This window comes from Camelus ferus, chromosome 16, assembly GCF_009834535.1.
Source record: "Camelus ferus isolate YT-003-E chromosome 16, BCGSAC_Cfer_1.0, whole genome shotgun sequence".
In the NCBI taxonomy this organism is placed as follows: Eukaryota; Metazoa; Chordata; class Mammalia; order Artiodactyla; family Camelidae; genus Camelus; species Camelus ferus.
Window position 1 is genome coordinate 40823592 of NC_045711.1, and position 24902 is coordinate 40848493.

At 41.9% G+C, this 24902-nt stretch overlaps 1 protein-coding gene across 7 annotated transcripts in view; it reads left to right on the top strand.

Moving 5' to 3' along the window:
• The window catches only part of PHF12 (PHD finger protein 12), a 36928-nt gene that overhangs the window by 3100 nt on the left and 8926 nt on the right, over positions 1-24902 (top strand). For 6 of the 7 annotated variants that reach the window (XR_004311782.1, XR_004311781.1, XR_004311779.1 and 3 more), the window contains exons 3-7: positions 15750-15822; positions 18426-18819; positions 19895-20015; positions 21233-21365; positions 23178-23342. Coding sequence is in view for 2 of the 7 variants with exons in the window: in XM_032457580.1 (XP_032313471.1) it covers positions 15750-15822; positions 18426-18819; positions 19895-20015; positions 21233-21365; positions 23178-23342 (886 nt within the window). In the remaining 5 variants the exon portion in view is untranslated. Of the gene's footprint in view, positions 1-11411; positions 11477-15749; positions 15823-18425; positions 18820-19894; positions 20016-21232; positions 21366-23177; positions 23343-24902 lie in introns of those variants that run through there. The other variant, XM_032457581.1, reaches the window with a different exon arrangement.

The window sequence follows — 24902 nt, forward strand, 5'->3', positions numbered from 1 at the left end:
CCTGGAAAAAAATACCTCCTGTCAAGTTTCCTGTGCTGTTCTTGAGCACAGAAGAGATTTGTACCTGGGTATATGTTGCTTGCCCGTTATTCCCCTGTTGCTTACATTCGTGTATGTGTGTGTGCTTGTTTGATACATATTAAGACTGAATTGCAGACTTCTTGGTTTAAAATGTGGGTTAATGTTTCATCTCTAGAATGAACTTAGTGTTGACCAAGAATGGTGAATCCCATATTGAGAATTTTGTGAGCTCTTTATTACCATTTGTTTAATAAAGCTGAAATTGTTTGTTAGAAACTTCTGGGCATGGAAAAAGTGTGCTGTTTTGCCTGAGATTGGGCTTTTTAAACTCTAAAACCTAACTTCTGAATCTTTGAATTAGATAAGTCCAAGTCTTGTCAAGTTGTAACAATTGAGTTTCTACTTTAACTGGTAGGAGAGAGGGAGATGCTTTTTTAGCATTGGTGAGATTGAAGTTTGCCAAGACTGCATTTCATTGACTACCCCCTCCACTAAAGACAGTGAATGGGAACTGGTAATCAGAGATTTGAGAATCCTAGTAAATGAGGCAGGCCTTGTTTCACATCTCCAATTCCTTCTTTCAAGATGCCAGTACTGAATGTACCATTGACTTATCTGAGTAGTTATATAAATCACAAAACATTCTAGATATTGATCCAAAGGCAGGAACCCTTCTTTTAAGCAAGGCTTATCCGACTTTCTTGCCTCCTTAACATAGCACACTCTTTCTAGCCCAAGTGAAGTACTTCATTAACCATCTCAACTTGAGTAGTTAGGTCAAGCAATTAATGGTGTCAGAAAATTTTGATTCTTGAGTGCGCTCACGTTAATTTGTCCCATTATTGCTTGCTTGTGTCATGTGGGAGTGAGGTTAAGAGGTGTGGCTATATTTTCTCTTGCTTCCCTTTTTAATTGGCTAAGACTGGGTTATTTAGATAAGCATAGTAGTGATAATTTTCCTTATGTAGAGAATGTGCAAAAGTAAAGATGGGGTTTTGTAAACCCTATAGGTTGTAATTGCAGAGCTGCTGTGGGTCTCCATTCAAAGCTCTGTGAGATATGTCCTTTTTCAGTCTCTGGTGTGCCTTGCCAGCTTGCCTCACAGTGAACAGAATCTAGTAAAATGCTCCATAAGTGATTCTAGGCAAACTTTACCTCCTGGGCTTAGTGACATAACCATAACCACAGGGGATTTTTCTAAGCTAAGCTACTGGAGGAAATGACTGGTCAAATAAGCTGTTTTAATTGTCTTGTCTTTTCTCAAGGGCCAGTGCTCTGTATGAGGAATAGTCCTTTCTGTCCATTTAGACTAGGACCCCTATTTCTGGGTTTTCTGTGATGATCTTCTGGGTGAGGGAATGAATTGTCCTGTGTTCAGTACCATGAACTCACTGAAGAATTGAACTTGAGGAGCTGATATCTTTGTATTTGTTTAAGTGATAGCATAATCATTTTATCCAAGTTTAACTGGCTTATCAATTATTCAGAGTGGTGGTAGGGGTTACTAAACCTGCCCCTGGAGAATTAGAAAGAGATATGTTTTTAAGTGTTCCCTGGTGAACCTGATCTTTATCGTAATTGTCATGCCATAAGTTGAGCATTGTGAAAATACTGGTCTGCATAGACTGGTCTCTAAAAATCAACTTTAAATACTTAGAATAACTGGTAGAGCTCTAGTTGCTGATGGCCCATCGTTCTGCTTGAGGTGGACTATATGGATAGGATTGTTCTCACTGATAAAGTCAACACCACAGAGCATCGGTAATGGAGTTGACTGGAACCTGGATGGTTTCCTCTGATTGCATTTTGCTTCAAACAGTCAGAGGGACCAGAATGGTCTGATTGAAAAGTGCACCTACCTCAGCAGACCTCAGCATGGTTGCTTCCTGTCAGACAGATTTCTGTAGCATTTGCCTCCGCATGTTATATTTGGAATTGTTGGCTGGCTTTCCTCTCCCTGGTGTTGGCAGCAAGATCCAAAATGAGGTTTTCGAAGAATGAGAGTAAAAAGGTCTCTGTGCACAGGCAAAACTAAGCTCAGTTTGGAGTTTTGCATATTTAATTTTCAGTGAGTCATAACAAGAAGGGTTTCACACACAGTAGAAGAGTGCCTTGTAGAAAATCTTGGCTGTTTTGATTTTAAAGGAGGTGATTTTTTCTGATTTTATTGTGTTTAGCTCCTCATTAGAACGGTATCAGGCTAGTGGTGAATGGAAATACATTTATTTTAACTTTATCTTACAAATCTGTTGTTTCTGACATTGTAAGTGCTTGGAAGCCTGGCACTGAAAAACCGGAGGTGACAACATCTGGACTCCCTCCCTTCACCTTGCCCCCTCAATAGTAAAATGATTCAACAATAAACAAACCTAATTTGGTTTTATGTGTATTTTATTTCTTTGTTTTTGCATTTACTGTGTTGTTTAGGAATCTGAGTGTATAGTAGGGCTTTTGAATGGTCCATGCAAACAGGGTCCAGTAGCATTCAGTTTTAACTCAATTTCACATGCATGCTTCATAAACTTAATGTGGGGATTAGGGGCTAATTCTTGTGATATGAGTGCTTTAGTTCAAAGATAAAGGAAAATTACTGTTTAAAAATAATATTTGGTATGAGTTGTTTTCTCACAAAATGTGACTCAGATGGCTTTGGTTGAGAAGGGAAGCATCAGAAATACTAAAACTGGGAAAGGAGGTCATACTCCTCCAAGATAATAGTTTGTGTGTAATTTAAGGCAAATACTTAGTGGTACTGTTGTAGGAAATTTTTCGTTTCAGGCCTGTCCCAAAATTAATTACCAAACTCAGTGAAAGGTAGGACGCGGTTATAATCCCATCAATTTCCTGCTGTTCCTTAAGGCTCTCAAAATACTTCACAGATGGACTCCACTAATATATTAGGACTGTTGGGCCTTTGTTAATAATGACTTGTGTATTTTTTACACACGTAAATGTGGAAAGTCATATTTAGGTATCGCCTTCATTTTAATCTGGAGATGAAATCCATGTTGGTCTGTTTTAAATTCTTAATCAAGTGTGTTTCCAAGATATTTTTTTAAAGCCAAATCAGAAGGACAAATAAATTATTTAATTTGAACTGAAAAGGAATTCAGATAGTCAATACTGTATGTTAAACGAAACTTTTTTATTAAGCTCTGAGTGAAAGTATAAGTGATACTCAGAAGGGCTCAGTGAGTTTTCAGGGTTCATCCTTGTAGGATTTGTAGGATTTGTTCCTTTTAAAAACTGAATACTATTCTGTGTGTGGATATACCACTTTTTTTAATCCATTCATCCATTGATGGATGTTTGGGTTTTTTTCTACTTTTTACTATTGTAAATAATCATGCTATGAACATTTGTGTGCAAGTTTTTGTGTGTATATCTGTTTTCATTTCTCTTAGGTATATACCCAGGAATGGAATCACTAGGTCATATGATAACTCTTACGTTTAACCTATGAAGAACTGCCAGACTGTTTTCCAAGTTGGTTGCATCATTTTACATTCCCACTGGCAGTGTGTGAGAGTTCCAGTTTCTCCACACCCTTTCCAATACTTGTTATTACCTATCTTCTTGATTGGAACCATCCGATGGGCATGAAGTGCTATTTCGTTGTGGTTTTGATTTGCATTTGCCTGATGGCTAATGATATTCAACATCTTTTCATGTATTTGTTAGCCATTTGTGTATATTTTCTAGGAGAAATGTCTATTCAGATCCTTTGTCCAATTTTAATTGGGTTGTGTGGTTTTTTATTGAGTTGTAAGAGTTCCTTACATAAATATAGTCTAGATACAAGTGCCTTGTCAGATATTTGATTTACAAGTATTTTCTCCTATTCTGTGGTGGTCTTTTCACTTCCCCATCTTTTTATTTTTTATTTTTAGTCTTACCTAGAAAAAATGGTTGATTTAAGCAGTTTAATGTCTATGCCTGTATTGTCTATGTAATAACAGTAAGTAAAGAGTTTCTTCTGTGAACTCAGGATGGTGTCTCTGTGGAGAGAGAACCTTACAGTGTAAATTTGGTATGTTTCTATTTCAGCTTTTCTGTGTGACCCCCTCTTAGCAAAGAAGTCTAAGGCTGGAAGTTGGCCTAGAGGAAATTTTAAAAATCCACCAGTTGCCTTAAGGCAGGATGCCCACCCAGCACCCATCTGCCACCCAATAGAAAATTTCTGTGTGTGAGCACTTCTCATACTTGGAGGTCCCCTAGTTCAAGGAGGAAGATTTAAATTGCCTCAGTTTGGTGACAGCTTGGGGTGGAAATAACTACAAATCAATTAATGAGCTGTCTTTTGAACCCAGTTAACAGGAACAAAAAGTTGTTTTACACTGCAGTGAACTCACCTGTTTCTATGTGTCTTTATGTAAGCCCAGATAGCAGTAAATAAGGAGACAGCCTGTGGAGAATATTTGCTTGAAGGTTTTATATAGCTTTTAAAAAGAAACTGTCTGCTTTGATGCTCCCAGGAGGGTTTGATGCTCCCTAGAAATGCAGATGTCCTGCTTCTTAACAGAAATTGGTATATTTCTCCTCCTACAAGTTACAGGGCAATAGAAAAGAGATAAAGCTAAGTGTTGTTTGCTTTTGGTTATGGGTAAGAGTGTTGAAATCCATCTTTGAATTTTCTTGTACCACCCCCAGCATGTACACAACAATTCCTTGGGTGTGTAGGTAAGCAGGCCACCCTGGTGGAAGATTCTGGTTGGGGTTATGAAGGCACTTACTATGATAATGCAGTATAGACTCCTGGAAATACATTCTTGTTTAAGGTGCCAGAGTTTTATGTCACCAGAGGTGGGCGGGGTGGAGGGGATGTTTTCCACCTCCACTGTGCTCTTCCTTTGACTTAAGGTCCCCAGGGAGTACAACATGGCCAGCTGCATTGCCATTCAATGACTGACACCGCTGCATAATGCTAGCCTCCCAAGAGACAGGACAGGAGTACAGCTGTCCCCCTGCCAGTTTCCTGAAAGAGGAGGACATTATATTCAGTGCAAGTCCTAGACCAAATTTCAGAAAGGTACTTTAGTGTTGCAGACTTGTCACCATGCCCAGGACGCATGCACAGGTCACTAGCTGACTGCTTTTCCCATGACTCTAGAACAGTTAAGAAGAATAAGAAGGTGACACCTTTTTCTGACCACCATTTACAGATAACAAAATCCTCATCCTTTAAGCCTTAGGTTATTTCCTAAATCTGGGTCTCAGCAAATAAGAATAAAGATGAAGTTTTGTGTGGGAGAGAAAAAAAACACTGAAGGATACAATAGGCACTTATAAAAAGAGAAATCATTGATTTGACCCATCAGCAAAAAGGAACTTGGCTACTACATAGAGCTGTTGTTGAATTCACTGTAAGCAATTTCCAAGTATATCTTGGAGATTGATGAAATTTTCTAAGTAATGAAAAGTTTGACTCATTCAAAGAACTACTCCTTTCCCTTTTGCAATCATGTACTAAATGCTCACTAAACTACTTGAAAGCCAGAGACACTTCCTCTGCTCACTGCTGCGTAATACTTAGTGGTATTACAGATGAGAAATGTGCAAAGATAAACACTGGTTGGGGAGCAGAAATGAAGTCTGGGTTCTTCCAACTGGATGGTACCTTGTTAACACAAAACATGGTGACCATTCCTTTCTCCCTAATTACATTTGCTTTCCTGTATGTTAGTCGCTTTGCTGTTTAATCTTTGCCCTTCCTCTGTTTTCTGACAAGTTATACAGAGTGTCTCCCAGGAAATACTTCCCAGTCTTGAAAGGACTAAAGACATAGTAACAGCGGAGTTGGGGATAACTCTGCCTGAAGCTAGTGTTGGTCTTTCCCACTGATTTGGGCTCTGCATGAGGCTCTTTTTGAAATGAGCTAGAGTGAGCAGGAGAGGATTTTCTGCAGGGTTTGAGTTTAACCATAGCCCAAAGACATCACTTTACCTCTAGGCCAGGCAGAGAAGGAGGAACCTCTCAGAATTACTAGCAAGGTTGAGCTCCAGGGTGGAACCCTGTTTGTGGCAGCACAAGCACACTTACAGGCTTTTATCCAGCTGTGATCCTCAGAGAGATGTTGGATATTTTTTTCTCCTGTCTGCATTTGTGCAAAGAATGGAGCAGAGAACCTAATGAAATACACTAAACTTCAAGTGAGTTCAGATGAGTCTCTACATCACAAAACGGCAATGTGGAGCTATTACTGTTCTTTCCACCAGCCCGGGGCTCCTGTGATGAACTGGGAGCTTTTTAATTCCCATGTTCACTGAACTGTCAGATGGAGTTCTACTGATTCTTGGTTTTAACAAAGCTCTGGAAACATTAGACGGAGGCTCTACAGTGAACTTTTTCCATTAATAATCATCAATTATTGGTCAGAATTCATTACAAAAATTGTACTACATTAATCTCATTAAGTGTATCTAAACCTATAACTTTTCACAGTTCTATACATAGGTTGCTGTATTTAAGTTTCCTAATCTTGCCTCTTTTTTTTTTTGAAAGAACATCTTAAGTGGAGGGAGAATTATTTTTGTCTTGCTTTAGCCCTCCTTGGTAGTCCTTGTGGTTTTGCCTGGCATAGATGACACTTAGCCATTCTAACTTAATTCTAAGGCCTAATTCCGTGACATCAGATATCTTTGACTTTAGTCTACAGTTTGTTGGTGTTGAAGGAAGCTGAATAGTAAGAAAAGTGTCTGCAGGTTATTTAAGTTATGGGAAAGCGCTCATGTCCGAGGCTCTTATGCTTGCTACATACCAGCTTTCTGCAGATCTTACCATTTGTGTGTGCACATTCAGGCCTTCAGGGTGATTGTTCTTCGGTGAGGGACCATCTGAGAGAAAAGAGGGCTGAAGGGGAAAATCATGGCGCTCTGTCTCTGAGAAGTATGTTCAGCTCCTAAATAGGTCACCAGGGGTATAACTGGAAGCCTTCAGAAGCCCAAGTCAGCACTTAACTGTGGCATCAAACCACGACAGCACAGTTTGACAGCATGCCCAGGAGATTACTTCAGTCGTGTAGGGAGGGGAGCTTTGAGGTTTCTGAGTAAAATTGGGGGAGGGGGAGGGCAAGGGTAAAAGAAGGTGGGGAATAAGCCCTGTGCTGTTTTGGCCCAAATAGTAGCATTATTCTCCCAGCTTTTTTTTTTTCTTTTCAAAAGAAGACCCTGTCAGAGGAGAGTAAATGAAGCAGAAATCCTCCTTAGGGAAAAGCAGCTGGGCCTTATGTAGAAACCTGCTCTCTACATTTAGTTGGATTTCAAATAGAAATTCTCCCTACACTTAAGATGTTATTGTTTTTAGTTTTTCCCAGCCTTTATAGAATTTTAGGTCCAATATCCATAGGATGTAAACTGGTCCAGATTCTCTGAGTTGTGTGGCCTGGCTACTTTCTTATTCTTGATAGTCTTCTAAAATTTGGCCACAGAACAGTACCCAGTTTTCCATACCTCTGAGAGTCTTACCAAATACACAATTAAAATTGTTGGTTCTTCTTTCCAATGGAGTGTTCCCTGGGAGTGTTAGAAAGTGACTGCTGAGGCCAGAATGTTTACTCTTTTCCAAAACAGGTGGGCTCCAGCAACCATCATAAAGTGAATGAGTGAAGCCAATTTTTTAAATGTTTGCAACCAGCTCATTTTCCATTGTAAAGAAGCCAGGATTGTAAGAATAGCCAAATCAGTGACTAGTACCAGCACATTTCCTGATCAGGTCCTGTGGCATCTAGAGTTGGCTTGTAGAAAAGTTAACAGGCAAACACCTGGTATAACTGTTGGTACTCTATCCTCCATCCCTCCTCCTTTCCCTGCACTAACTCGTAACCCTCTTCTCCAGGTGTCTTCACTGGGAGGATGCCCCAAGCCAGCTCTGCATAGAAGGCAATAAAACTGGGGGGCACAGTCGGCTAATTTGAAAGGATTGTATGCCTGTGGAAGTGACGCAACTAGCTAAGTTTCTCAATGGGGCATTTGTGATAGCCTGGCACTTTGTTGGCCTCCTTGTTAACACAGCTACTAAGACTTTGCATGAAAAAACCAGCAGTCCTTGTACTTTTTATGTACTTTGTGGCATTAGCTGTATTTGAGTTAGTAGCTGGGATAAAGGAGGGTAAAGGATTAAGTTTCATGGGCCCTATGAACTTTCTCTCTGCTTTCATCTCTCCAGTATCCTTCAATATGACCATCTTCTCTGCCTTTGAATATTAGGCCACGCATGAAGGCAAAAGCCAATGCCCGCTCCACACAAGTATTCAGAGGAAGCTTACTGTACCTGCAGACATTTGAATTTGATTAAATTTTGTTCCCTCAAAACATAAACTATTAAATTTGGGTATTATTAACACAGCTTTTAATTTAAATTTAGAAAGGTATTTTTAAATTAAACTACCCAGCACCTCTTAGCTTTTCCAGGACAGAAGCTGATTTCAATTTATAAAAGGCTTATTTCTTGAGCCTTTATAGATCAAGAAGGCTGCTAGGAGGCTGAGACATGATTGTGGTCCTGTCAGCGATCACCTTCCCTCCCCATTTTGACTAGTACCAACACATTTCCTGAGCTGGCCAAGGACAGCAGGGCCAGTCTGAGGGAGTGTAGGCCTGATGTGAGCTTGTATTGTCTCTTGCAGTTGGTCTTACACAGAGCTGTTAAATATAAATGCAGGATTTTTATCTGGTAGTGGACCTCACATGGATGGATGAGACCCATGAACTGTGAAATTAAAAATCAAAACTGCTCAGTGCTATTGTTTGCTTGCTGAACCACCCTACCCCTACCAAAAAAGGGGGGAGGGGACATACAGATGATGGGGGGTGGGGGGTGGGCAGTGAAATCTTTCTTAGTCTGGTATTTTATTTCAGCTGAAACAACCGTATATGGCTAGAGAGCTTCTGATTCTTGGAGCATGATGGGTTGTGACAGGAGGGACCCTAACCAGTTCATTCGACTGGCCTCTTTTAGAAGAAAATGTGAGTGGAAGGCTGTTGGTATATTGTGTACAGATACGCTGTTTGCACATAGTGTTCCTATTAAGTGTTTGTATTAAACAGAATATTTTGTCAGTCCAGGATGAGAAGATAGTGTTAGAACTTAAGTTCTTTCTTAAGTATTTTTTAATCCATTTGCTTCCTTTTGTCCTAAGACAAACACCAATGCTTTTAATTTGATTAAGTGATATTTTCATGTCTCTGGCCACCTTTGGCTTAAGTTTTAAATGGCATTGTCACTTAGCTGGATAGACAGTTGCAAGCCATATATCAATAACTTAACATATTTTTTTAAAAAGGTCCAGAGCCCAACATCATTTTTATCTGCTTGTTGTAATAAAATAGGTCTGTGAAATGAAAGGCAGTCTTTCTGCTTCCCTGTCTCCCTCTCCCTCCACCTCTCCCCTCCTCCCTTTGTTCTCTTCTTCCCCTCCCCCCCTCCGTTCCAGTTCCATATTGAAAAACTGCTTGTGCTGGATGGATAATTAACACAGAGCTATAGAGCAACAGGTCCCACTGGTGGCGACTAAATCTGAAGTAAATGTTAATGTCTTGCAGGTTCACGTGTATTAATAGGCGAGGGAGATGAGTGAGGTTAGACTCAGATCAGCCGCACTGGTGTATGACTAGAAATAGATCCTCTTAATTAGAGAGCCAAGAACCATGACAACTACCAACATCTTCCACCTGCAGTGGTGAGCTGCAGCCTCATTAGTGAATGAAAGAGGCATTCTAAGTTAAAACTGGACTCCGTCCTTTGGCTGTTAAGTCGGGATCATCTGGCTCCAGGCTTTGAATCTTTGACACGGAGAGATCTGTCAGTGCAGGCATTACAGTGAGCTGAGAGAGAGAGTGTGAGAAAGAGAGAGAGAGTGTGTGTGTGTGTGTGGTTTTCTCTTTGATGGCTCCAGAAATAGACCAATCTAGACACCCTCATCAGCAATAGAGACAGATTATTTGGATTTGCTTATAGGAGTCTAGATGCTCGAGTCCTGCTGCAGAGGTTAGTTTTAGGAGTCTTCATTTTGAAAAAATTAATGTCTTTGACCAGTTTTTCAGTTGGTTTGTGTGTAGATGTTACTGTTAACAGTTTATGGGCCCTCTCACGCCTCACTACACCACACCAAACTCTGAGATGCTTCTCTTTCAGTTGTACAATCTCTGAAGACTTAGAGCCCTGTTGTTATGAACTATTTTGTAGCTAACAATGTCTTTAAGATCAGGTAGTGGTTAAAATAAATAGCGAGTTGGAGAGGAGTGAACAGTCACTTTCTGGCCAGGGATTGCAGACCAGGGCTTTTTAACAGACGATCTGGAAGGAAACATCCATAGTTGGGAAGATGGGAAGATATTCTGCAGGAGCTCCATGCTGACAGAGCGTTCTGTTCTCTGCAGTGAAGGGTGCCTGTCTTGAAGCGCTGCAAACCATGTTCTTTTGAAGGCAGAAAATAAAGTAGAAGTTCTTGGCCTGTTGGCTAAAGAACTACCAGTTTTCCAAGACAAGCCAGCTCTTGTACAGAAGACGACTATTCCAGGGCTCACCTTCCTTCCAAGGACTTGATGGTTCTCAGAAGGAATCTAAAGGTTCAAAGACTGTTGTGCTCTAGGTAGACTTTAGCCTCCATTCCCAGGAAAATGTCTCCACTCCCAGAACCTTCCTTTTATAAGGTGGGTTTTCAAAATACAGAAATATACCTGCTTCTAAAACTAGTCTCCTCACGAACCCGCAAGTTCCTCAACTTCACCATCTTTAAAGGATCACTGGCTGAGTTACTATTTGCTGAATAGCAAATGCTGAATTGTAGAAGAGGTCAGGAAGAGGCCACTGTCACCTTCAGGTACCAAATGGCCAAACTTCTGGGACTCTAGGTTGAGTCTGCCATTCATAAGCAGTTGAGTCTTAGAAGTCTGTATGGCAAGAATCAATTTGTAGGTGATCATATGTGGTCTCATTACCAACTGTCATTTTATATATTGTCTCTAGCCTATGATCCCTGAGAGCAAGACCTTGTCTGAAATCTCACCACTTAGAACGTTGCCTTGCATAAGTGTCCAGTAAATGCTTGCGTAGATGAATGACTTTGGTCCTCTCTCCCTAAAGGCAATGTTTCTTGATGGAGTAGATCATAACTTGTTTGCTTTGTGTCCTTCCTCTAGCAAAATACCTCCAGTATTGGTTAGTAAGGCATTGGTTAGTAAGCAGTGGGAGGGAACTCAATAAATACTGACTGATGTAGAAGTAAATGCTCAACCTTGAGGTTGAGGAAGATACCCTGTTGGGATACTCCACTGTGTTCCGCAGAAATGAGAGAACTACCAAAGGTTCCTTAAAAACAATTGGGCCCAAGATTTGGAAGAACCAGGAAACTGATTTGAGTTCTAATTCTGCTGCTTTCTGGCTCCATGGCTTTAGATAAGTCGCCGTAGAGATACCTGTATGATGTGAATAAGAATTAATTCTCACGTGTACGATGGTGAGTATCAAATAAGAGCGTCTGTGAAAACACTTTGTGAACTGTAATACACTATCTAGATGTAAGATGAGATTATCACTCTGCTGTTTCTAAGCTTTAGTGATTAGGAAGCATATTGATGTCTTTACAAGCAATACTGGCTCATTATAATGTTGTCATGGTTTTTACTGCTGAGCAGCGGAAACTCTGATAGAGTAATTTCAGCATTACCTGACTTTTCTTTTTTAATCTTTAATGATTTCCTTTTGTAGAGAATGGCCCTCAACACCCTGTCTTCATTGATGTATGGGGATGAGAGGGAGCTACGACAGCCTTGTTTTTCTTGACAGGCATACCATGATTTAAAGACTCTAGCATGCATATAATTGTTTCAGAGTTGTGCATTTAACTTATGAGAACACCATTCTTCTAGGGGAAGGAGCTTTAAGATGGTCGGCTGAGGTGGAGAAGTCCTCAGGATGTATACAAGTACACAGAAGCTGCAGAATCTCCTTTCTCCCTGGAATCCTTTCTCTATTGGCAGTATTTCTGATACGGAACAAAACTAGTCTGTTTGCAGAACAGCCTCTTTCAGAACTAGTTCCTGAGCTTATTGCCCCAATGGCAGCTTGTCTTCCCTTGAGCCATTTCATGAATCCTTTTCCTCTAGATGTTTGAATGGAAAAACTGCCTTCTAAATAGCTTGAAAGGAATTGCTAGGAGCAAAGAGGAAAGAAATATCATCATGAGAAAGCTTTAAGAGGGGTGATTCCTGTGTTCCAGCTATGCCTGTGATGATCATTTTCAAGAAACATAGACCCTCCTTCCCTATCCATCCCATCTTAGATGTTACTGCCTCCTTTCAAAATACTGTATTTTCAAATTTATTTCAAGATGCATATTTTATCTCTAAGAAAGCAGGAGAATCCCAACAAGGTCTCGCTGTTTTAAAATGTTCTGTGTTCATCCTGGAGACAATACTCTGACACTCTGACTTCCCTGCGACTCCCTAAACTCACAGCCCTCATCCCACACCTTAGAGCAGATGAGAGAAGCCTATGACCATAATCTGGAATTGTGAGAAACCTGTGTTCTTAAACTTGGTATCTCTAAAAGTGATCAAACCAGGAGCTACTTTTGAGAGTCTCTTAATACAGACATTAAACATTTTACCCCTGTGTTAAGAAAGAGAAACGAGAAATCAACTTGTTTAAAGAGTGTTTAAATAAGTAGGGTGGGGTGGTACAGTATGAAGTTCAGGTTTGCAAGAATGGACTTTGACTCTGTTGTCTTATTGTTTTGTGACAGAAAACATAAGTAATTTCATATGTGATTTAACCACCAAGACAAATGTCTGACCAACGGCATTGCCTTGCCTCACCTCATGACTTGGGGGACGGGGCCGGTTATAGTCACTTCTTAGAAGTCCATTATTTTAGTGCTCCTTCATTCTTTAATGCTTTATTGAGTACTTACTGTGTGCCGGGCATTATGCAGAGTGTGGAGGTACAGAGATAAATGAGGCAGAGAAGGAGATTCGGGTCCACAATAGTTCAGTATAGTGTGGCACAGAAGTGCTATAGTGAACCAGGAGACTCCTGGAGGTAATACCTGACTTGAGCTCCAAAAGATAAAGGAGTCCACCAAGTGAAGGAGTGGGGCACAGCTTTTATGGCTGTGGGTAGCAGCTCTGGAATGAGCAGACACAGGGTTGAGAAACAGTATGGCCCTGCGTAGGGAGCCACCAGACTAATGGAGATGGAGAAAGGGGCGGGGTTCTGGCCTCAAGGGTCTTACCTGCATTACTGAGGAGCTTGAATTTTATCCTGTAATGAATGGGGTAGGGGCAATATTGAATGGATTTTTAATTAGGTGACTGATCTGATTGGAATTGTGGCAGAATTACTCTGCCAGCAGGGTTGAGAATAGACTGAGGGAAGCCGGAAGGGTGGCCAGGGGGCCATTCACATCTTGGTAAAAGATCTAAGCCACTAACACCTTGCCTCACCCTTCTCTGCTTTACATGTTTGGTGTAGGGTAGGTACAAAACACAAAACCAGTAGGCAGATGAGAAGAAATGGTGAAAAACAGAATCAGAAATGACAGCCTTTTTAGGGTTAATTTTAAAAGGATTGCTGCTGAAGCATAGTGGAGTCTGTAGGCCTTTGCAAAGAACATACATGCATTTCATTAGTTTAGATGTAGCCTGTGCAGAAATATATTGGAGAGAACAAGGGAGACTTTACAGTGACGTTTCCTGTGGTCCTCCAGGGTTTGAAGACCTGTCCCAGTAGGCCAGTGTGCCTCCAGTTTTCTGCTTCCTGGTAAGGCTCCTCCTGAGATTCCACCAAGGAAACAGAAAGGATAGGAAGCAGTGAGCTGTGAGGGCTTGGTGGACATCCTGACATGTATGCTCAGGGTTCCAGGGATGCATTGGCAAAGCAGGAGCTAGGAAAATTTGTCAAGCCAAATACTGTTTTAGGTAGAAATGGTAAAGTAGCCGAGCATTAAGCCCTGGGACTTAAAGGAGAGTCCTTACATATTCATAATCCACATATATTCATAAATATATGTGTGTGAGTATATAAAATATATCTTCTTTTTAGCATTTCACCTATACTTTGGAGAAAAATTTCTTCCATACCATTCCAAGTAGGTGACTCTCAGGAACTAAATGTAAGAATTTCTCAAGCATAAATGTAGACTTATTCTGTATAGCAGTGGTTTTCAAACTTTGGTACTGAGCAAAATCACCAAGAGAGCTTGTTAAAAACGAATTACTGAGCCCCACTCCCAGAATTTCTGATTCAGTAGACCTAGAGTGAGGCCTCGATTTGCATTTCTAGTACCTTTTCAGGTAATGCTGATGCTGCTGGTCTGGGGACCACACTTTGAGAACCACTGCTGTGTAGACATTATATGACCTGCTCAAGGATTTAATAAAGTTTCATATAGTTCTTGGTATAACCTTAATGGAAGTTAGTGACCTGGAGGATCAGTAAAGCCAACCCTATACATCTCTAATTTTGATTCAGTATTGACTTACTGAATGACTTACTGAGTGACTATCATGTGTGCAACCTCTATATTATAAAGATACAAAGTGGAAAGAGATCCAATCCTTCTCTTGGTTCCTCTAATATAAGAAATAAGAGAATTGTGAGAAATAAGGGAAAGCACAATAAGTGCCAAAATAATACAAAACCATGCAGCCAGAGGTCCAGGATGTGTGAGTAATCTGGGAAGAGCACATGGAAGAGCTGTGCTCAGTTATCTGTTGCTGAGTAACAAACTACCACAAAATTCAATGGCTTAAAATGGACACTAGGTATTACCTCTCACAAATCTGCATGAAGACTAGGCTCAGCTGGGTGGTTTTCCTGTTCACATGTTGTTATATGGGACTACAGTTATTTGGAGGCTCATCTGAGCTGGCATGATCCAAGATGACTCAGTCACATAGCAATTGTTGGTGCTGGCTTTTGATTTAGAGTTTAATTGGAGTGCCTTAAGTCTCCTCTGTGTGACCTCTCATCATGAGAGCAAGGCTCTGATATGGAACATCCAAGCACATAAAAATGGAATCTACAGGTCTCTTAAGATCCAGCCATAGAAGTTATAACATTGTCACCTCTTCTGCATTCTGTTGGTCAAACAAGTCATAAGACAAGCCCAATTCAAGAGGGCGGAAATGGACTACTTCTGGGTGGAAAGAGTAGCAAAGAATTTTAATCTTCCATAGACTGACTGAAGCAGGCCTTACAGAATGGATAAATAGGGTTTTGACATGCATAGCTTTCAGTGGAAAGAGTGTTCCGGGGAAGAAATAGCAAGTCTTCAATTTGACTAGGGGGAAAGGTACCTGAAGGGGGCCTGGAGAGATGGAAGGGGGACCATGTTACAGAGAGAGGACTTTGAACAGCAGATGGAAGAGCTTGGACTTATACACTGGCAGACTTTGAATGACTGTGGAGGACCTCTCTCAGTGATTTTAGTAGCATGGTGCAGAGTTGGGAGTGACTCTCAAGGCTCCAAGCTGGTTCTTTATATATTTCCCTAAGTTCTGGATTTGGCTTCTTTTTCAAAGATATGGGAAGAAGGGATGCCCAGTCCTTAGGTTATTGTAAATGATGCTCAGTAAGCATTTTGAAGGATGACAGAATCCAAGGAGTGCTGCAGGACTGGCCAGAACAGGAGTTGAGGGACATGTGGCTTTGTGCCAGACCTAGCTAATCTTTTCCCTGATGCATCAAAGGGTTAGTTACTTAGTCTTGCCCTTGTCTTTTCCCTGCAGTAATCCTCCACTGAGTGAAGAGATGTTGCCTCCTGGGGAGTGGATGTGTCACCGGTGCACTGTTCGCCGAAAGGTAATGCTGCTTTCTGAAAGCTTTGCTCAGAATGCCAGATCTAGAGCACTGATACTCTAGAGCTAAGACGACTTGGCCCTGAAGGCATTTTCGTCCCTTCTTGTCTCTTCCAGCCCTGGATCACCCTCACTCTCCCCATGGTGACTGTTTGGAATCCAGTAGGGCCTAAAATCCAAACATGGGCTGCTGAAATGGGCAGAAGAGGTGTGTTAATTTACTGAGCCATGTCCAGTCGCTAGTGACAGGAGTAGTCTGATCTTGTAGACCTCCTGATAAGAGGCCTGAATGTGGCAGCTATATCCATGGCTGAGAGTGGCTGAAGAAGAAGAAGGCGGCTTCTCCAGCTTGATGGAAAAAGGATTTCCCTCACCCTAAGGCAAATAAGTCGCTGGTACCCAGAGGCTTGGCCAGGTGTATGGGGTGAAGAGGACTTTGACCCACTTGTACCCCTGGTTGCCTAACCTCTCTTTAGTTCCCCTTCCTTTGGTTTTGGTCATTCAGTACTGGCTTTGAGAACATTATTTTCTACTTTGAGTACTTTTGTGGGGTGCAAAAGCTAAATTCTCCCTTATCGAAAAAGGAAGTAGGTGTGTTTCCACTCAGATTATGAGGGACCCAATCCTCAAATTACAGGCTGTGAATTAGAATTCACCTGTGAATTGTAAACCACTCTCTTCCCTCCCGCAACACTAATTAAACACCAAACAACTTTGCATTGTTGTGACATCACCTCTGTTTTCCTGGCCCCTCAACATGATGTCACAATGAATGATGACTTCCTTGGTTGCAGAAACAGGATGAGATGATTCAGAGATTGTGGTTTATGTATGTAACAGTTTTCAGCCTTTAAGAAGAAGGTAAACAGGCAGACCCTATTTTTCAATGTGTGCATAAGGGTTCCTATTAAAAAGCAAGCCAAGTCCAGGTCAACCACCTTAACCACAGCTGTAGTTTGATTTCTTCTGAAGTTCATACACCAGGGTGTCCTCCAGCTTGTCCACCTCCCAGGATCTCTACTTGTGTGTCCCTAGTTAGAGTGGGACCAGTTAGAGGTACCTCCCAGCCAAGAGGCCTTTCAGAAACTTACCACTCAAAGAAACTGGACTTGAAAGGGTTGGGAACAGCTGAAGGAGAAAACGTAAAGCCAGAAAAAGAGGGTGGAAAAGAGGAACTAAGATTATTTTAGTGCTCATCATAGTTGGGTATTTTACATGTGATATCTCATTTTAATCCATACAGCCAACAATGGGTGCTGGTGGTGGTATTTCCGTTTTAAAAAGAAACTAAGGTTCGCAAATGTAGAACTTTCCCAAGTACTGAAAGGAAGTGACAGAGCCAAGATTTCAACCAAATTTTGTCTTACTCTAAAGCTCTATTACCTCAGCATCAGTTTTCTAGAAACAGAACTACTTGCTGGGGATTAGAGTATGCCTTTTCTTAACATAGTGTGCTTTTCCTGAAATGCCACTCTGACCTGCCCTCAGGTGGATGTCTTTGCCTCCTAGTGTCAAATCTGCCTTTACACCCCTTTGCCCTCTGCACCCCTCTGGCCTCCTGTAGTCACACTGAAATCGATTGAAATCATACGTCCTGTGGGCCTCATCAACCTCTGATGTTCAGATCTTATTCCTAGTGGAGGCTAGGTCTTCCCCCAACTCAGAGCCGTCCCTCTCATACATGTGATATTCCTTATCTCTGCCGTATCCCTGTGAGGAGGAGAAGAAAGGTTTTACCAGTCTCACTTTACACATAGAGAAATTCCTGCCCACAAGCCTGAGTCACTCAAGGTCATAGGGAATCAGTGGCAGAACTGGGACATGATCCCAGGTCTCCTGACTGGAGACCAGTGCTAAACCTCCGTTTGACCACTCCGTTTGGAGCCCTGGAGGAAAATGTGTTATCAGTCATCTAGTCCTACTGAGTACACTTAGTCTTTTTCCATTTCTCCACCTTCCCATTCAAAGAAGTGTCACTTTCAGAGTTCTAGTTAAACTTGAGACATTGAAAACCACCATTCTTGGATACAGTGGTTGCTGCCCTTCACACGACCCTTCCACCTTGCAGTACACTTGTCTTGCATGCCAGCACCCAGCCTCCCTGGACAGGGAGCTCTGCTTGCCCTTTTTACCTTTACTTTTGCAGACTTTTCTCTATTTTGAGCAAAGTGCTTAAAACCATTCAGGAGGTTTTAAGAGGACACTCCAAGGCAAAGTATGATGATCGCGTTGATTCTCTTATGTTATTGTCACTGTTGTCACTTAGTCTGAATTTATTCTCACTGTGAGAATGCCTTTACCCCTGTACCTTGTGTAGAGATATTGTTCATATGATGACTTAGAGTAAATGATGTGTGGTTTGTATAATTGTTTTTAACTTTCTGTACTTTTTGGTGATTCCCTGCTGCAATGATTTTGCCAGCTTTAGTTTAGTTCAGCTATAGCTTTGTCAACTTCAGCAGACCAGTGTTGCAAGTCCCCAGGTGGATGAGTCTATGATATTAGAGACTTTAATAATTTTGGTTAGTGGTCTAGCAGGACTTTGTAGCATCTATCCCTTTCTATTTTGTGGTACTTTATGTGATGCCCACCTGTTCATTTGCACAGAAACGAGAGCAGAAAAAGGAGCTCGGCCATGTCAATGGACTGGTGGACAAATCTGGCAAACGGACTACATCCCCCTGCAGTGATACTGACTTGTTGGACAGATCAGCTAACAAAACTGAACTCAAGGCCATTGCCCATGCCCGGATCCTGGAGAGGAGAGCCAGCCGGCCTGGCACGCCCACATCCAATGCCAGTACAGAGACCCCCACCTCTGAGCAGAATGACGTCGATGAGGACATCATTGACGTGGATGAGGAACCAGTGGCAGCAGAGCCGGACTATGTGCAGCCCCAGCTAAGGCGGCCCTTTGAGCTGCTGATTGCTGCTGCCATGGAGCGGAATCCCACCCAGTTTCAGTTGCCCAATGAACTGACTTGTACCACTGCACTACCAGGTTAGCCAGACCATCATATCTTCTCCCTCACCTGGCTTCCACAAAGTCTATTGTGCAGCCAAGGGCAGTGCTGCCTGTGGGGTCACTGTTAGTGTAGCCACTGTCTCAGGCTCCTGTTCTTGCTTCATGGAGAGATCTTTGAAGATTTTATCTTTTACAATGCTTACTCAGTTTTCTACTTTCCACCTTTCCCATTATCATTAAAAAAAAAAAAGGTAATACATACATGTGGTTCAAAAATCAAAAAATAGGGTTATAATGAAAAATTTCCCACCCATCCCTGTCCACCATTGGCCTCATTTCCACCTTCCTACCCCTCACACATAACCATTGTTTGGTTCTTATGTATCTCCTAGAATTTCTTTGTGCATATATAAGCAAATACAGATATATGTCCATTATCCTCTCCTTAAAAAATATATCATTGTACACATGTGAGTGTATACCAGGATAAGTTACTAATATTAGAATTGCTGGGTCAAAATTATGCATTTACAGCTTTAATGGATATTACCAAATTGCCCTCCGTTTCTTTTTTATTTTTTTTTTAATCAAGTCATGGCTCCTACTTGCTACCACAAAGCACCTAGATCTTATTTTCTTCTTCCCAGAGAAAGTGAAATTGGCAGGGTTAAGAAACCTACTAGTCCGTAGGATGCATACAAAATCAAAACTTCTCTGCTTTCTGTAAAAATATGGTAAAATTATAGTCTTTATCTCAGCCACCTCCACAGAATAGTCTTTGTTGACTATTTGACATGGGCATTTATATTTCTTAAGTCGTGAGTATCTAACCTAGGCTTCTGACCATTTCATGTTTGTAAAACATATAGATATATTTCTGCCACAGAGCAAGTGGCCTGTGATCATGGTTCTGACTTATGTCTCCGTTCTCCTCTTTTCTCATCCTTTTCCTCACTTGAAATCAGCCAAGGGGGCCCAGAAAGAGATCCATGTCCAGGCCATGGCATGTGCTTTTACTAAAATCTGTTCCTCTGACATACTGTTGTTTCCATATCCCAGGCTAGGAACTCTGCATCCAGGGAAAGTTCAGCACCACCAATTTTTCTTCTAGGTTCTAGCAAGAGAAGAAGAAAGGAGGAAACCACAGGGAAAAATGTTAAGAAGACGCAGCATGAGTTAGATCATAATGGTCTCGTTCCCTTACCGGTCAAAGTCTGCTTCACGTGTAACAGGTATTTTTCTTCCATACTAAGGGGCGCTTCCTCATATTCAGCAAATGCTTTTTCCTCTCGTTTTCACCTTTTCCAAACCATATATGTTAAATGTAGATAACCTGTATTCTGATGGTACGAGTATCAAGAGACTGAGTGTCTAATTGACCAGAGCCTTAAATGTTTTAACAACAAATTATCTGAAGAATCACATGCAGAAGTGCTGTAAACTGTGTGTGTAGAGGCTAGAACGAGAGGAGTTAGACTTAAAATGAAGCACAAGATACTTAGACTAGCTAGCAGAGAGAACTGTGGCCAGCAGAGACAGAAGTTCCCGGAAAAGACAGATAATTTTTAAAGCACTAAAGCGGAATTTAAAAGTAGTACAAGTTCCATAGTAGCATCAGGATGGATGACTTCCAAAAGGCTCTAGGCTGCCCCAGTTGTAGCTTCCCTGGGACACTGGTTTCCTTCAAGTAGAATCCCCTCAGTGGCAGGAACCAGCTGCTTCAGTTACTGAAGCTGGACTTGTTCGCTTAGATGTGTTCGAAGGGCAGGACAGCAGGAGAAAATCGCTGTCAAAAAGAAAATGTTCTACAGCAAAAGCTACAGAGAACTAGATAGTAGAGCAGCAGAATTCTGAGTCAGGCCCAAACTGAGGCTCCGGCGCATCTTAAGGCCTCGAGGAGTATCACAGTTACAAATCATAACTGGCATTTGCTTGCACCCCCTCCCTTGAACTGTGCTTAACATGAATATATACAAAATCATTTTCCTGGCACAACTCTCCCTACTTGTCAGTTTTGCTGAGCACTTCATGCAGAAGAGAAATCTTTTTCTTGCTGTAGTATAAGACTCTGGAAAGGTTGCTAGTGATTTTTTTTTTTAATGAAGTAATTGCTTTCTTTTAAGGAATAGAAAGATCAGAGCAGGGTTGGCTGTCTTCCCCCAGTGGGTGCTGAGCATTGATCATTCCTGCTCTGACAACCACTTAAGCTATACTCCAAATAAACATTCACTTCTTTATAAGACACATTCCTCTTAGAAGAGAGAATAATGAGGAGCCTGGTGGTAGCCCCCAACTTCATCTATCTTCCTAATGGTGAATGTAACTGAATCATTGGGGAGGAGAATGTGGGAGAACACTTAGCATTAAGGGAGGCAGGCTGTTCCACAGTGCAGTTTGTTTGAATTCTCCCATCTTGCCATAGAAATGGTCTACATCTCTTTTTTTGCAGGAGTTGCCGCGTTGCCCCTCTCATCCAGTGTGACTATTGTCCCCTCCTGTTCCACATGGACTGCCTCGAGCCACCGCTCACTGCCATGCCCCTGGGCAGATGGATGTGTCCAAATCACATCGAACATGTGGTGGTAAGCACAGCAGTGCCCTTCATTCCTCTGTAGACACAGCTGGGGTATGGACTGATTCAGTAGGAAGTGCAGTACAGTCAGCTTTGTACCAGAGTTCACTTTAATCTCTTAGATGCTGGTTTCTGCAGACCATCCCATTCAGTTCTGATTACTTTGACATCCTCAGCTGTGCATTTTGCCTTTTCCCACAATGCCTTGTTTCAGCTGCATAAGCAGACTTAACTCACTAGTGATTCCTTGTTCATGAATAACTTCTATAGTGAATTAAGCAGTTGACTTTACACCTCTAAAAGGACGGTGTATTAGATCCAGCCTTATGGAAATAAATGTTCTCAAAGGTAGTGGCTTCCATATTTTCCTGCCTCTTATTTTTAGAGGGAACAAACTAAGAAAATTTTTTAAATGTCTATTCTCATAGCACTTAACTGCCCAGAACTCTGGAGAATTGAAGAATTGACACAGATAACGGTATTCTAGACAACCATCCATTTATTGAACACCTGATGTGTCCTAGGCACCAAATGAGGCTCTTTCCCATCTCTTACTTTCTTTACAAAGGCCCTGGCATGGCACATGATAGGTGTTCAGTTGTTGAATGAATGAATGAATGAATGATAAGATGGTTCTATTATCTTATCTCCCAGGAGGATTGGTTACATTTTCCAGACTGCTTCCTTGGGCTAGAAGAGGACTGTAATTTACTGTCTCCAAAAGAGGTTTAGGACATTTCCTGGTAGGCACTTAGAACGGTCACTCAGAAGATTGAATAGGAGAGGGCTTCAGGCAGAGCAGCTCCCTCATAAGAGCAGCCTTTCCAAATTAAAAAGGGAATTGTTTATGACATTGTCTATCAAATGCTGATAACCATAGAATGACTGCTGGCCTACAGCATGCCAGTGTGCTCCCTGCTCTGCACTGAGAGGAACCTCAGTTATAAACTTACACAATGGGAGAAAAGCTTTGTTTGGCCCTCATTTGACTAATGCCAGTCAGAAAGGTTTATGTGGGAGGAAGCTTCTCTCCAAGGCTCAGTGTGTCTTGTTTTGCCTCCTGCTGAACCAGAAAAAAACAACCATGAGTAGTCTACCCAAATATGAGTCTGTAAGAGCAGCTTTCCAGCAGATGACAAATTATTAATTAGGTAATTTTTTATTAACCACTTAGGGATTTTTCCTAATTTACTAATTAGGAAGCTGCCATACAGATCTTTTCTTTTAATTAAAATGTAGGGGACCAGAAGAGGAAAAGTGGCATAGTTTCTTTAAGCCTCTGTATGCTGCTGTACCAACTTTTCTTCCCTCCCTTTGGCCTCAGATCAGTATGAGGTTTTCTGCCTCCTATAGGGCAAGGCTGTGATATCCAGATGGGTTCACTACTGCTCCCTGGTACCAAGGAGGAGGAATAAGGCAGGATATTCAGGACTGTGGTGCTGATGTCTGCTTTCAGCCAGGCTCCTTTAGAGGCAACGGTTCTGCTTGCATTGGGAGAGATTCCCTTGCTAGAAAGAAATCTAGGGCTCCCTAGGGCCAAAGCCAGCATATCCTCTGAAACCTGTGAGCTGGATAGAGGACTTGAGGCTGAATTTGGAAGGGCATTTCTTGGCTAATTTCCTATTTCTTGTCCCCCTCAAGCCTCTCTAGGGAATGAGAACATACCAGTTTTCCATTGCTGGACTGAACAGGGCTGAGGAGTGTTGACGGAAGGAGCCCATTTGGCTGAGGGCTTCTGTTTTTTAAACGTAGAGAATACAGTTAGCTGGGAGGGAGATGCATTTTGAGCTTTATGGCAGGAATATATCTGCTGTGTCCCTAGCTCAACCAGAAGAACATGACGCTGAGCAATCGGTGCCAGGTGTTTGACCGTTTCCAGGACACCATTTCACAGCATGTCGTCAAAGTGGACTTCCTGAACCGAATCCACAAGAAGCACCCTCCTAACCGCCGCGTGCTCCAGTCAGTCAAAAGAAGAAGCTTGAAGGTGAGTCACAACCTGGTGCAGGCAGAATGGTGGTCTCCAACTGCCCTCATGGGGTAGACAGAGGATCATGGTCCTAATTTTACAGATTGGGAGACTGAACCCCCTGAGATTTGTCTGTGGTGTCTCGGCAAGTAATGAATGCGACCATCTTTTTAATACTTGAGGATAGTGGTCAGGATTATGAAGTCCAAACCCCCAAGTAGACCTTCAAACTCAGCCAGATTTCTACGTCTGAGGATAAAGCCCTTTAGCCCCTCCCACCAAACTTAGATATGCCCTGCCGTTACTGCCTCTCACCTGGCACTTACTCCATCTGTTTCTGTTAGATGGCCAATTTCCTGGGGCTGTCTGGTGAGGTGAAGGTGGGATGATAAGCAAAGGGCCTTGTGGAAAGTGAAGAGCTATCCACTTTTCTGGGCTGCTGTAAATGTATCACCAGTACTCAAAAAATTGTGGCATTGGTATAACCTAACATTTGTATGCATTTGATAGTTAAGTGTGTCCACAAGATGAACAGGAATATTTCCTTCTTTGAAAAGCATTTGGTAGTATTGAGGCCATTTCTCATAAACCAACCAGATTCATTTAACCCAGAGTGCAGCACTATATACCCATATATAAACTCAGTTTTTCTCTTTTGAAATAATCCTGCCGACAGTCCCACTTGCCAGTGGAAACTCACAGTTCCCAAATATGGCCACTTGGTGGCAGTCACACTTTAAAATCACTCACACCACTTCTATCACTTCCGTTGGGTGTGAGCACTAGCAAGATGTTAACTGTTGAAAATTGTGTAACAGACTCTTAACTGTGTAAATATTTATGCTTTAGTCGAAACACCGGTTTTCCAAAATTAGATGGTGTTTTCAATTGGGGGTAGAGTATATTGGAGGTAGTATGCCTCAGACCTTAATTAAACATCTGAAAGTAATCTAGACTGTCTGATTTGCCATGTAGATTTGGAAGAGAGGTGGCTGCTGAAGTGAATAGATCAGGAGGCCTTGATAAAATCCTGTTATTTTTATGATGCCTCCTCCCCTTTTTTAAATGTTTCTCTATTTTTTAAGAAAATCCAAAGGTATGAGTTACCTGAAAAGCATTTTATACTTAGACAATTTGATAGTGAAATGAGGGCTATAGCATCAGAGGACGGTGGTAGAAAACTGTTTCAGCTCTGCCTGGAATTGGCCTTCATCCTTGATGTGTAGCAGTGCAGGCAAAACCAGCTGAGGCCTTCATATCTTTGTTGGAGGTTCCTCTTCCCCCTGCCCCTTCACTCTTCCCCAAGGGCAGCCTTAGGCAAGCCTACTGCTCTGTCCCTCTCCCTCCCATTCCTGGATGACCACAGACAAGCCCATGGCACCAGCCACCACTGTTAATGCTGATGACTCACAGTTCCATATTCCTTGCCTTTCTTCTCATACCTAGATTCATATCTGCCTGCCCATCTCACAGACACCACAGTCTCAGCCTGCCCAAGACCAAAAGTCTTCTGCCTTCAAATCTGCTCTTCCTTGTATGTTTCCTGTTTTAATGAATGACAGCAATCTCCACCCACTC